This window comes from Anneissia japonica, unplaced genomic scaffold (genome assembly GCF_011630105.1).
Source record: "Anneissia japonica isolate Jap-2015-1 unplaced genomic scaffold, ASM1163010v1 scaffold3934_len446420_cov169, whole genome shotgun sequence".
Lineage (NCBI taxonomy): Eukaryota > Metazoa > Echinodermata > Crinoidea > Comatulida > Comatulidae > Anneissia > Anneissia japonica.
In genome coordinates, this window is record NW_022723069.1 from 238891 (window position 1) to 251863 (window position 12973).

General features: G+C 35.3%; 1 protein-coding gene across 2 annotated transcripts in view; it reads right to left on the reverse strand.

The window, feature by feature from the left end:
- Positions 1-739: 739 nt before the first annotated feature.
- The window catches only part of LOC117112110, a 29345-nt gene continuing 17111 nt past the window's right edge, over positions 740-12973 (reverse strand). The window contains exons 3-7 of one of the 2 annotated variants that reach the window (XM_033255160.1): positions 12654-12793; positions 10746-10880; positions 8971-9035; positions 8647-8812; positions 740-8169 (exon numbers count right to left, since the gene is read on the reverse strand). In XM_033255160.1, the coding sequence (XP_033111051.1) occupies positions 5214-8169; positions 8647-8812; positions 8971-9035; positions 10746-10880; positions 12654-12793 (3462 nt within the window). In that variant the 3' untranslated portion in view covers positions 740-5213. The remainder of the gene's footprint in view (positions 8170-8646; positions 8813-8970; positions 9036-10745; positions 10881-12653; positions 12794-12973) is intronic. The other variant, XM_033255161.1, reaches the window with a different exon arrangement.

Here is a 12973-nt window from a genome sequence, read left to right on the forward strand (position 1 = left end):
CTCTTTATGGTAGTACTTTTTGAAATTGGATTATGTTGTTCCAACGAAACCTCGAGAGTCGTACTTCTTGCAGTTTTATACTTCTTTGGTGTATCTACCGTACATTCAATCGTGTCATAAACATAAATCTCTTGATAGAACTTGAAGCTTGGAATCATACTCTCAGATTCAAAAAAGTATAAAACCTGATGGGGATAAGGATGATGATGCTGCTGACAATGAGGATAGGCCTACTGACGATGAGGATACTGGCGATGACGACAAAGATGCCGTTTTTTGACCTGTGTCTTATTAAAATTACAAAATATGTCAATTTTTATATGAGCAATATTAAGCTTTTTTTTTATCTATCAGAAGGCCTCTAATTTATCTGTGTTTTATCATTTTCACTGATCTTTTTATTGTGTTAATTATGTTCTAATTCCAGATTTCATAGTGGTATAAGATGCTTTTTTAACAGAAGCCATAAATATTCCTAGACGGCGCGGAATAATGATACAATTATACACACGATAGGCCTATCACGGAAGGAAAAAACAAAGGCTAAGCAGCACTGGAATTTTAAAATGCTGTCGACATTTCTCATTAAAGCTTTTTCGATACCGTTAAAATGTACCACTTCATATTTGTGTGTTCTATGTCCTCTTAAAATAGATTTGAAAATATGGATAACTACTTAATTACATCAAATGACACTTAATGGAATGTTCGCATATTATGCAATTAATGTTTATTTATGTTTTTGAAGGCAGACTTACAGCGTTAAGTTTTACAGTTGAAGTTCATACAAAAATAGATTTCAATTATGCAGTTCAAATAGATAAAATGCAGATACAACACAAAAAACGGTGAGAGAATATGAAATCTGCAAAGTTTATCAATAAATGTGTCTTAAAATTCTACAGCTAAAAGACAATAATTACATTTTCATATATGCAAATGTTGTATTGAACAGCTCATGAATTATGCAAATCACGTAATGTCGTAGGAAAACTCACTTGCGTACTTCGAATAATTACTTGAAAATAATTCAAACATTAATTGTTGGTAATTGGATGGAGTATGGATGTTTGTGAAAGGTTCGGGATCATTTTCTATGTGAACTTTTAAGTTATATTGTACCAGTACAACACATGCGAGTAATTGTCAGTGCTTATATTTTACACACCATCATATGTCTGTATGTGCATAGATTTTAAGATATCCAATCTGCATATATTAATCTATTTCACAAACAGTTAATATATAATAATTGTATGTACACTGTAAACAACACATACTGTACTATCTTTAGTAACGATAGGTGTGACATTGAAATGTTGCTGAATTATTAGTTATAGTGCAGCAGAAGAGTTTGACTTCTCGTAAATTTAAGTATCTTACATACTAATACAATATTAACACTTTTAATTTTTTTTAATACATCAAACATGTTAATCCAATTAACTGCAAATTAAATAATACAGTTGGACTATGTGGGTGTTTATGTAGCAGAAATATAGTTATGACCGAACAGGAAAAGGATAAGTAAAGAAAGGAACCAAAAGAAAATGCATTAAGTTACAAAATTAAATTTAAAAAAAAAGGTAAAAAGAAAAGAGATAAAAAAAAGTCGAATACTCTACATAATGTTTGTTTAATTGAATTTATTTATTACATGTATTTATTTGGAATTTATTTGAAAAACCATTAGGCAATTTAAGTACGTAATCCAAAATAGCCATCCGAGTATGAGGTTTTCGAATTAATTAAATAATAGAAAACGAACGTTATTTGATTATACATTGAAAGTGACACAGTAATATGCAAGCAGAAGAAAGTATGCATTCGTCTTCACCCGTTAATAATATAGGTATAATAAGCCATTCGTGGTTGGTGCTGCGCATGCTCATATCCAAGGTCAGCATAAACCTATGTTGTGTGTATGGTGTTTATGTCAATTGACCTTGATACGAGCATGCGCGGTTGGAACTACGAATTGGCGTATTTATACTGTATTTGTTCTATTCTAAGCCTACACCACCGCTTCAACCTAGCATGTGGTTGAATTGTCCGTATAGAATATGTCAATATATCGAATTAGCCATTCACAATTATATTATTTTCACAATTGTACGATGATCCTTTTATTCCCTTAGAATTTGTACATCAAACATTTGCAAGGCTATTCATAGTTTTTTTTGTCTAGTAAGCCGAATTATGCAGTTGCACATCGCACGCATAGACAGTTTTTCTCCGTATATGGCAGAGTAATATTGTAAAAATGTACGAAAGTTGTGTGCAACGCCTTCCCATTGTTTCTGCAGCGTGTGAAAAAAACTGGCAATTGTGAATCGCTCCTAACTGTTCTTTTTTATAATTAATTATAGTATTTAAACACTTAAATTCAATATCTACTGTTACCAGTCGAATAGGTATTCATTAGTTTACTTAAAACTATTTAATTCCATGCATTAGTAACAATGTAATGGGTGATAATAATCTCTATATGTTCTTGGGAATATATTTGTTTCTTCCGAAATATAAAATTTATATTTAAATATTATTCGAATTGATATAGCCTAGGTAATAAGAATAGGCCTTACATAATACGCTGATCGGGTTTCATAGAATTAAATACGTTATGTTTACCCATGCATAGATATAAACAGTAGATATTACACACGATGAAAAATAAATCGATAGAGCGCCACCAACATGTAAGCTATAACTTGGTTCGATCGTTGGCGGCGCTGCTTTTAAGAAGGAGAATAAGGCCTCGAGGTTCAGGCAAATAATAGCGGACCTTTCCAATATCCAAGCACAGCCTGGACTGTTAATAGTGAATAAAGGAATATACGTGTTTATAACAATACGATTACTGAGACAGCATGTTCAATTAATAAATTTACTAAAATACATTTTGCAACGTAAGCACTGCATAGCTATAATTGAGCGTCATATACAATATGATTAGAGATGTGCTATGAAAGCTCGTTTTTGGCAGATGAGTCCAGCTCGTTAACAATATATCAAGTATAAAAGATCACGGACAGAATATTTCTATAAGTTTACATCAATTCATACCCAACACACATTCGAAACATTTACAATATTTACAAATACAAACACATCATTTTGAAATATAACATTATCTAAGAATTAATGGGTCTACGCACCATTTTGCATATAAACTCAGATGTAATGTTTTAAAACAAACAAAATCAGCTAGGCACATTTAAAAGTTACAAAACTTCGATATGTCATTACGTTTGATCCAACATCAAAATGAAAGTTAATTCAAAAATATCGAAGCACCATCTGAAATTTAAGACCATAATGCTTTATCAAACATTTTTGTATGAACCAAAATTGCACATACTAAATCACAATACCCTTTGTATATCATAACAAATTTATTCTTTAAATAATTTACAAATTTAAGTACAAAATGGAAACGATTCATTATGTAACAACAGTACAAAATAATACGTCCATACATAGAATAGTGATACAAACATTTCGATTCCTATTTAATTTATGGAGGTGCTCCAGTAACTCAGTAACTTAATTTAATTGCACAAAATGTATTATATATTAAATGATTCTGATAATATTCTTTAAAAGTGTTATGCCATTTCCTTTACTTATCGAACAGTTTTCTTGAAAGCTGTACATTATAAACATAACACAATTATGAATCAAATTTTGCTAATTCAATCCTTTACTCAATAAACGTTGTCTATATAGGCCTAACTATTATTTGTACATTATTTATAGCATATTGCATAAGTTTTGTTTTTCGTTTACAGTATCGTATTACAAACGATACGTACACTTCAGTCTGGTAACGTTTGACGTTCTGAACAATTAAAAGTGTTAATAGTATAATTAGTAGGCTAGTAGTAAATTATGAATATTGCACATTACAAATTGTCTTGCTAATTGAGAAATTGGTAGTCTGAAAACTACGAGTTCATTTAAAATTTTCGTTAATATTTTATAGACACATCTACAATCATAGAATATAGTGTCCGATAAAATGTCTATATTTAACAGTACATTATAATCAAGTACATGTTAACAGGGGCGTAGCAGAGGGAGCTATTAAATACTAATTAAATACATTAACAATTTCAGAAATCGTTGTTTTATGCTTTCTGTACCGAAAAAGTAAAGAAAAAAAACAAAATCATCATAAGTATATATTGGGGAAATTTCTCAGACTACCGCTCATACATCTGAGAACTAGAATCAATATCTATTAAAGACCGGAAAACAAACTTAAACCTTAACATTTAGCATACACTGCGAACATCATAACACTAAACCATGAATTACAGTACGAAGTTGTCTAGTATAATGTATAACTCGCCATGTATGCGAAATGTTAAGTAACGGTGGAATTGATTGTTTTGTTTTGTTTTTTTTTTTGGTTTTTTTTTCTTTTCAGTTTTTGCCTAATATTTATTCATTGCATCATCTACCTTATTGTTATTATGTGTACGATTAAATCGAATGTCGTATCCGAAAATTTTGGTGTTACGTATCATGCTTATTGGAAACATCTGTTAAAAAAATTACGCCGTGTGCCAATTATCTCAGTGTTAATTTTCCCCTAACTTGTAAAATTTCACTTTGTTTTGATGTAGGAAGACCATTCAAAATCACTGGATTTAGTTGTGCAAATAATATACATTTTCAGTAAACACCTGTATTTGACCTGGTGTGAGAATGAGGTGGATATATGTATACGCGTGTAAATATGATGTAATATGCTAATAAAAATGTATATCGCAAATATGCTGCGCATGCGCTATTATGATTAAGAATCTTGTTTTCGTTATGTATGCCCACTTGAAAACAAATACAATAATATAGTGTGCACTGCACCCAATGCTAGGCCATGGGCTATGAGAGTGAAATGGGATAAGAGTTATGAATTCCGATTTCTTTTGTTTTACGATGATTTAGTTTGACAGTTCAAGTAATTCAGTAGTATTATATTATCGATATTCATATCTTGGTCATATGTTTCGGTCCGAATCTTAGTAGGTAGTAAAATATTTCAATGTGATGTTTGTTTTACTATTTGATGATCGAATATTCTCGTAAAAAGCTGTGACAGGTATTAACATGTTGGTTCAAGCATTGTCATAATTCTCTTTAGTATGAAAGTGAACTATAATCTGAACGATATACCCATTAGTAAAGTTAATATAATATTGGAGAAGTTAGTCGAAGCCGTGGTAAGGTTCTGACGGGGAGAGATCGCGACCAGTCCCACGCCCTCTATTGATATCAGATCGCCGAGATGTCCCACTTGCAGGAGGTTGTTTGCTGTAACGCAGTTCTCTATTGGCATGGAATCTTAGTGGTCTATCACGTCTGTCAAAATATGGCTCTTGAGCAGCAAACACATCCAAGGCACTTTGTGTTCGACCTGAAGCTCGTTTTATGTCACCGGAACTCCGACTCTTTACTGAAATGCTGTTTTCTGACGAAATCCTTTTTGTGTGAAATTCATGTCTATTAGATTTGTTTGTTCGGTAATTAAAATCTTTTCGAGCTTGTCCACTTTTGTCTTCATCCATTGTAAATTCGGTACTATGTCTTCTTTCTAATATGGGTGAATGGCTTTCATCTCTAAGTCGAGTTAACGAAGAGGCACTATGGGGGCGCTCCCGTTGGCAAGGAACATCTAAGAAGGACATACCTACCGGTGACTCAAACTCATAATCCCTATTCCGACCACTCTTGTTCTCTCTGTAGGATATTTTATGCTCCTCAAATGAACTACTTCGCTTTTTGTCAGATGTGTAAACGTCTGCTGGTGTATTGTCCTCTGCAAGCTCAATTGTTAATGTAGGTGAACAGGAAAACTTGTGAAAATGTCTTATTGTTGGGGAGGTCGAATCGATGGTATGTGATCGTGACTGGGATGAAAGTCTTGGTGAGTGACGTGGTGAAGGCCGGGATAACATTGGCGTTTGGTTCTTTGGTTGGTCATCGTCTGGTGCAAGGAGGACAGGTATAGACATCACTCTTGAATTATCGCTATAAATATTTCGCTTCATCTCCCCTCTTCCTCGTCCTATTCCGCCTCCTACAAAATGGTTTCCACTAAAAAATATTTCATCCATCTGTGGGGAAATGCAAGCTGTGTCAAGGCCACATTGTTTACTATGAGGTGGTTCGATAACCGATTGCTTGGTTCTACTTGGACTATTACGTATATCTGCTCTTGGAAGTTGTGGAGACCGTTTACCGACAGGTGTGAACGCACTACATCTATTACCTTCAACGGCATCATCGATATTTAATCGTATTTCTTCTGATTTTGTAATTCGATCCTTTTTGACTTCCACATCCAACCTCTCCGGTTCGCTTGATCTCCATTCTGGGATTGTGTCCCATGCCACCGGGGCTCGTACAACTTGGGTTATAGTTTCAACTGGTAAAGGATCGTCATCTAATATTCGTTTGCGTTCCTCGCGTAAGAACTCTTCCTCAATACTATCCTGCTGAAGTACAAATTTACGTGATGACATACGGCTTCTACTTGAGGACATACTAGGTCCAGATTTTCTCGTCCAGAATTCTACAGTGTAATCTTCACTAGCACTCCTCAGATCCGTGGGATCGGGGACTTCGAGGATTTTTCTCGGTGTATCAAGTAGTGAATCACTATGTTGTTTTCTGCTAATTCTGAGTCGTCTGTTTCGTCGTGATTTGTACGTTGCTGGCGTATCGAACATTGAATCCTGGCGGAGGAACTCTTTGAATATTTTGTCAGTCTTTTCGTCTATACTATAATCTCGTTTAAAATAGTACTGAAATCGGTCGTCACGATGACTCCTAAACAGTCTACCAAGCCTTCCAAATTTTCTACGAACTGATGATGATTCACTCTGAGAATCCGAGCCCAGGTTTACGGACGCATCACTGGCAGAGTCAAAGAATGTAGACGCAGATTGAGAATCAGCCTCACTTTCATCTTCTGGAAAGCTGAAGCTATCATCAATGGCTTCACCTTTTCCGGAAGTAAATTGTCGACGTTTTTTTGAGGCTGTACGGGAATCACCGCGTTTTCGCGTAAAATACTTATCAACGTCGTCTTCAACCTCTGTAGATGCATCCCTAACTAACGATGGATATTCCCGAATGGGACTGGACTCACTCGACAGACTTGGTACGTAGCTTTCGATACTCGTGCTCTCCTTGTCACTCATTGCATAAAGATAACGTTTTTGTTCAGACATACATTTTTGTTCAATTGAAGCATATCCGCTATCCCCTTGCATTTGACGAAGATTTCTGCCGCCTTCTCTACCAGAACTATCACCGGACTGTCCTTTGCTGCGATCAGAAGTATCCGACTCCTCTGTGCTAATACTACTGAACGCCAAATCAAAACTATCGTCTTTTGTACGGGCATGTAGTTTATGTTTCTGTTGAACCAATAACCGATCCTTGCTTTCATCCATGGAATGATATCTTCGTTTCATTGTGCTAATTTCATATTCCGGGTTAATATTTTCAGTTTCCTGAATAGCCGTAATCACTGTATCTGGTTCAGAGCTATTTGAAGTGGATTCCTCTAGCTCGAAGGTAGCACGGAGTTTCCATAGTTCTCGGTAATCTTGCTGCTTTTCTATACGGCTGAGAGTTTGATCTTCTACCTCGATTTCTGGAAGATGAAAGCCGCGACCAAATCCTTTGTTTTTAGAATCGATATAGTACTCGGCAGATAAAGGCCGAATGTGTTGTAACGTTGGTTTCGGTTTTGGAGAGTGAGCGCTTCGTGGACTGGAAACCCAGGGAGTCTGGAAAGATTGAGTCTGAGATAGTTCGCGTTCGTCATGAAGATAGACGTCTCTGTTAATGTACGGCTCAGCACTATCTAGTTTGTCGTCATAAGGATGTGACCGTCCTTCAATATCTTTATGAAATTGAACGGCCACTTCGCTCATGTGTGGACTCTCACAGGGGGAAGGTGTTCTTGTGATTGCTTGTTGAACCTTTAAAGTAGGCCTTGGTTTACATTCGGGGCTCACATGCTCTTCACTCCATTCTTTTAAGTCGTTTAGCCTCGCAAGATGCTCTATATCTAATGATCTCGCCCGACTACTGTACTGGTTGTTGAAATTTGGGCTTCCGTCACGATTATCACAATTGTCATCAGTATACCTAAAAAAGAAATAAACATTTATTATGAGTGATACATTATGTTTGTTCCATACATTTACTTTTTTTCAAAACTACACTAAATAGACCTTCATAAACCGATCGCTGCTTTCACAGTGAGGCCCCAAGATTTATTCATCATTTGCAGAATCGTATGACAATAAGTTTCACTGACTTCAGATTTTGAGGTCTTATTGTATGTGTATTTTGTGTTAAAGCACAGACTTCACAGATGATCAACGTCTGCAACCAATCATGCGTCTGGTAAAAGAATGACACTTAAAGGAGAAGAGAAAGAAGGAAAAGAGAGGACTAATTCGAGTGACATTAATAAAACCAATTTTGTAGTCTAAACTGCGCATGCCCGTATCCACTTTCAATTAAGTATGTGGTGTATTTATGTTTGTTTATATCGATTAACCTTGGTATCGGCATGCGCAGTTCAGACTACGAAATGGCTTATTATTATTACTTTGTTACCTCCTTTGGTAGTTAGGTGTTTTTCTTAATTTTGCTGACGGTTTCTGAGAGGAGTTTTTGATATGTGTACCAGGGGAGTCTTCAACACACACAGTATTGCCATTACTTGTCTGTCCCCTTTCCAGTGGTATACTAAGGTCGGACATTTGACTTTTATCTGGAAAATCTGGAATAATAACGTAAACTCTTATCAACTACTCTAAAAAATCATCTTATCTTCGTCTTCGTCATGTCTTTATTCTATTGTAATTATTTAAATTATTGTTTTTATTATTATTAGTATTAGTATTATTGTTGTTGTACATTTACCACAACACTACTTACCCAACAACGGTTCCATTTTCAACACACAGCTGGATCGATGGGAAGTCTGATGTTCATCTTCGCCGCTGTATGTAAAAAATAATTCTTGCGGTAATAAATATATTTTGGCGAACAATAAAGATTTTAATGAGAATCATTTTATACGAAGAGTAATACACTAAAATGTATTTAAACTAATTAATATGCCTACTTAAAATTTCACAATTAAATGTTTGAAAAAAATATTAAATTCGATTGAGACAGATCGAAAAACGAAAATCAGCTATACTAATACATCATTGTATTATATTTTAGTTTTCAAAGGCGTATACACAGTGTGGTGTAATCGAAACAATTCCCCTTAAATATTAGATTTAAAAATGTGTGGTCTATTTTATAAACGATTAAAATAAGTTGCAATAAAACTTGAATTTAATATACGTTTTCACATCCATAATTTACAGTTGTTTATCTATTAAAATTTTTGTTCTAAGGAACACTTCACAATTTAATTCTATTGCCCGAGTTTCTGCCAAAGATTGAGTCTCACCAAACAAAGCTCACCAGTTCTCAGGCAAAAACCCTTTTAAGATGTTGACTAGTGTGCGCTCCTTACAGCCTGTTTTCCACTATGCGAATTTAGAATTGAAAGTGTCAGTTCATGCTCATGCGCCTTTACATTTCTATCGGAGTTTTTCACTTCAGTGACATTAGTAGTTCAAACTGTTACTACTTTTTGCGAAAGAAAAAAAAGCGCAACCAATCATGAGCTCAGGAAGCGAACCGACGCTTTCGATTCGTGCGAATAAATTCGTCTAGTGGGAAAACAGGCATAACGGAGTCAGTTGTCTCAACATTTAAAGATATTCATAACAGGAAAGTGTTCCATAATGGAAAAAGTAAATTTACTTTATCCATGGTTCCATAATCCAGTATTTCGGAGGAAGAACGAGTAGGTGAAGAAAACGATTTTAATGTTAATATAATAGGCCAGTCTATTTGTGATTCGTAGGCTTTTTAACTTCGATCTCCAGTTAATCTTAATATAGTCTATGTGAAGAGGAAATCTATCTCCAATTGACCTTTCCGGAGTTCCAGTCAAAGTTAAAAGCTGACCATTCATAAATGGCAAGGAGGACTACGTCGTGCGTGACGTTCACACACACGTGTTGTTCCATATACTGTTCTTATTACGCATTCATCTTGTGTTACCTTAGCAGCAATATCCAAGAGGCGGGGCTTAGCGAAAAGGTTTATTCCGGTGTGTACGGTAATTTATCGAGGAAATTATTAAAAGCTCACAACTTAAATATACAAAGTAAGCTAATCAATTTAATTCTTCTGGTGTTTTATCTCAACAAACACAGTATATCATTAAGACTTGGATAGGGATGATAATTTCGGGCTGATAAATGAAATAGTCCAAGATAAAGCAGTATGTCAAGTTTTCCGTCACGTTATTACATTATCGTTCTTTCGACTAGCAAATCGGAGGAAACCTTTAACAATAATTCGACCTATTACATTTATTTTGTTTTTTTAATTGATAGTCACAAAGAGCAACAATCAAATGGACCTTTCTAAAGTATCAATCAACTTAACAACTGACCAATTCGAACAGTGCAAAGAAAACGCGCGTCCAAAAACCACGTGTTGTCCCACAAACGCACGCGTCCGCGTATGTTTTAACACTGTCGCGTCCTGTGTCACCTTAGCAACAATATCCAAGGGGTGGGGCTTAGTGGAAAGGTCCATTTGGATTTGTCATGACAGATACAAGAAAAGTATACACTTACCTATCATAGTTTTCCGATTCAGGTTTGAGGGGAACTTGACTTTCATCTCTGATAGGGGTGAAATGATGCTTTTCGCCCGTCAAGGGCAGTTCTACACTCATTCCACCTGGAAGCTGATACGGGGATCGTTGGTGCCTTTATAACAACAACAAAAAAATCCCGAAATATTGTTGGCAAAATACTAAAAATACGAATGATAGAATTATTCCATAAACAAATATTATTAGAATTGATGTTAAAATAGGGCTATGATATAGGGCTATGCATATTTGGTGGATTAATACTTGGGTTTTTGATTGCGTAACGACGAGACCCTATAGCACAGATTCACCCGTCCGTGACCATCCTGCGTCCTCTGAAGACCCAAAATTTGGTGCGCGCAGCTGCTTTTTCCACCAGGCGAATTTAAACCACGTTTAGGTCAAACGATAACAAGAACTCGACGTCATCGCATGCGCAGACAACTTTATGTGACATCACTACGTCCCTCATCTAACCATCGTTGTGCAATCTAAATCCGTGGGTGTCTACGACGTTTCTTTTGCCTTACGATGAAGTACCTTCTCTATGTTTGCCTCTCTTCATCCTGTAATATAATTGGTAGGATGCGGATGTTCTAATGCGGAATATTGGTCTCTGCCTTGAATATGTATCTGCGTGATTAGGTACACTCCCCAGGGACCTGTGGAGGTTGCAAGTTTCAGGGATGGCTGTTTATGTATCAAATAGCCAATAATTAATAATAAGCTCCGTTATCAGAAGAAATAATTCGTGGTAAACCTATATTATTGTTGTCATTTTAATTATTGTTACTGTAGTGTTATTGTTTTCGTGGTGGTGATCATCATCTTCATCATCTGTCATCATCAATTGAAAACTGAATTGAATTATATTATCATTATTATTATCATTATTATTATTATCATTATTATTACTATTATTATTATTATAATTATTAGTATTATTATTATTATTATCATTATTATTATTATTATCAACATTATCGTCGTCGTCATTATCAATATTATCATCATCTTCATCATCATTATCTTTATAATCGTCATCATAATCTTCTTCATCATCATCATCATCATCATCTGCATCATCACCATCAACATCATAATCATTATATTCCTCATCATCACCATCATCATCATATCATTTAGTGTGTGGCGAAATTCCAACCAGCGTTAATTGCTCAACAGTAGGCATAGTCTGAAGAAGAATACGCGCATACTGTAGTACCATCAATCGATGCCGAACATGTCAAATTACATACTCATCGATTACTTCAGAAATTAATTCACACAATCAATTAATTATAGATCCTGTTCCCGGACCGCCTCGAGCCGATGTCAAAGATAAACCTACGTTTGCCAGTGAGCTATTAGCTCTAATATGCTAACATGTTTTGGTGGTTTCATTCGCGTCTCGGTTTAATGTATCGATCTCCCAGCTTACTAATCGCGTTCTCATTGATTCTGAATATGAACGTGTTACGCCTACTTTATTAAATATACTCGTAATAAAAGGTCAGCGTACTACATATTCTTATATTCACTTAGGCCAAAGAATGCCGTGTTGCCCACGGCAACTTGGCACACAGTGGCACGGGATTACTTTTACAAAGACCTGATCTAATTCTGGACTTCATTACCCACCACCATTCAATACTTAAGGTACATTTTCTTTGCTAAAATCTATGATTACTGTATTATATTCAATAATTAAAGCTTGAAAACATTTTCAAACATCATACATGATTTTTAGAAGCTTCCTTAGGAAATCTTAGATTGGGTGGGCCGGGCTTGTCAACACAACGTTTCTCTAGCCTTATATACGAGGCTCAAGACAACACATTATTTACCAACCAACTAAATGATCAAACCACCAAATGATCAAACTCACCGCCATCGACAGAATTTCCTATTTTTCCCGATACAGTATTTGCAGCAAAATATGAGTGTGATAACCAGCGCCAGTCCACCGATGACGCCACAAACCAAGATGACCAATGGAAGAAGTGGTTTATCATTCCTCGCATCTACCTAAATATTAGATTTGAACAAAAATGTCAAACAACAACAGAAATACTTGTATGTATTTTTATAATAGTTATTTTACTTCCCACTATGTGAGCTATGTTTGCCAGAATAAGATGAGCTATGTTTGCATCCAAAAACAAGTTTGATCAAAGATTGTTTGTTGAGTTTCACAGGAGTAATGAT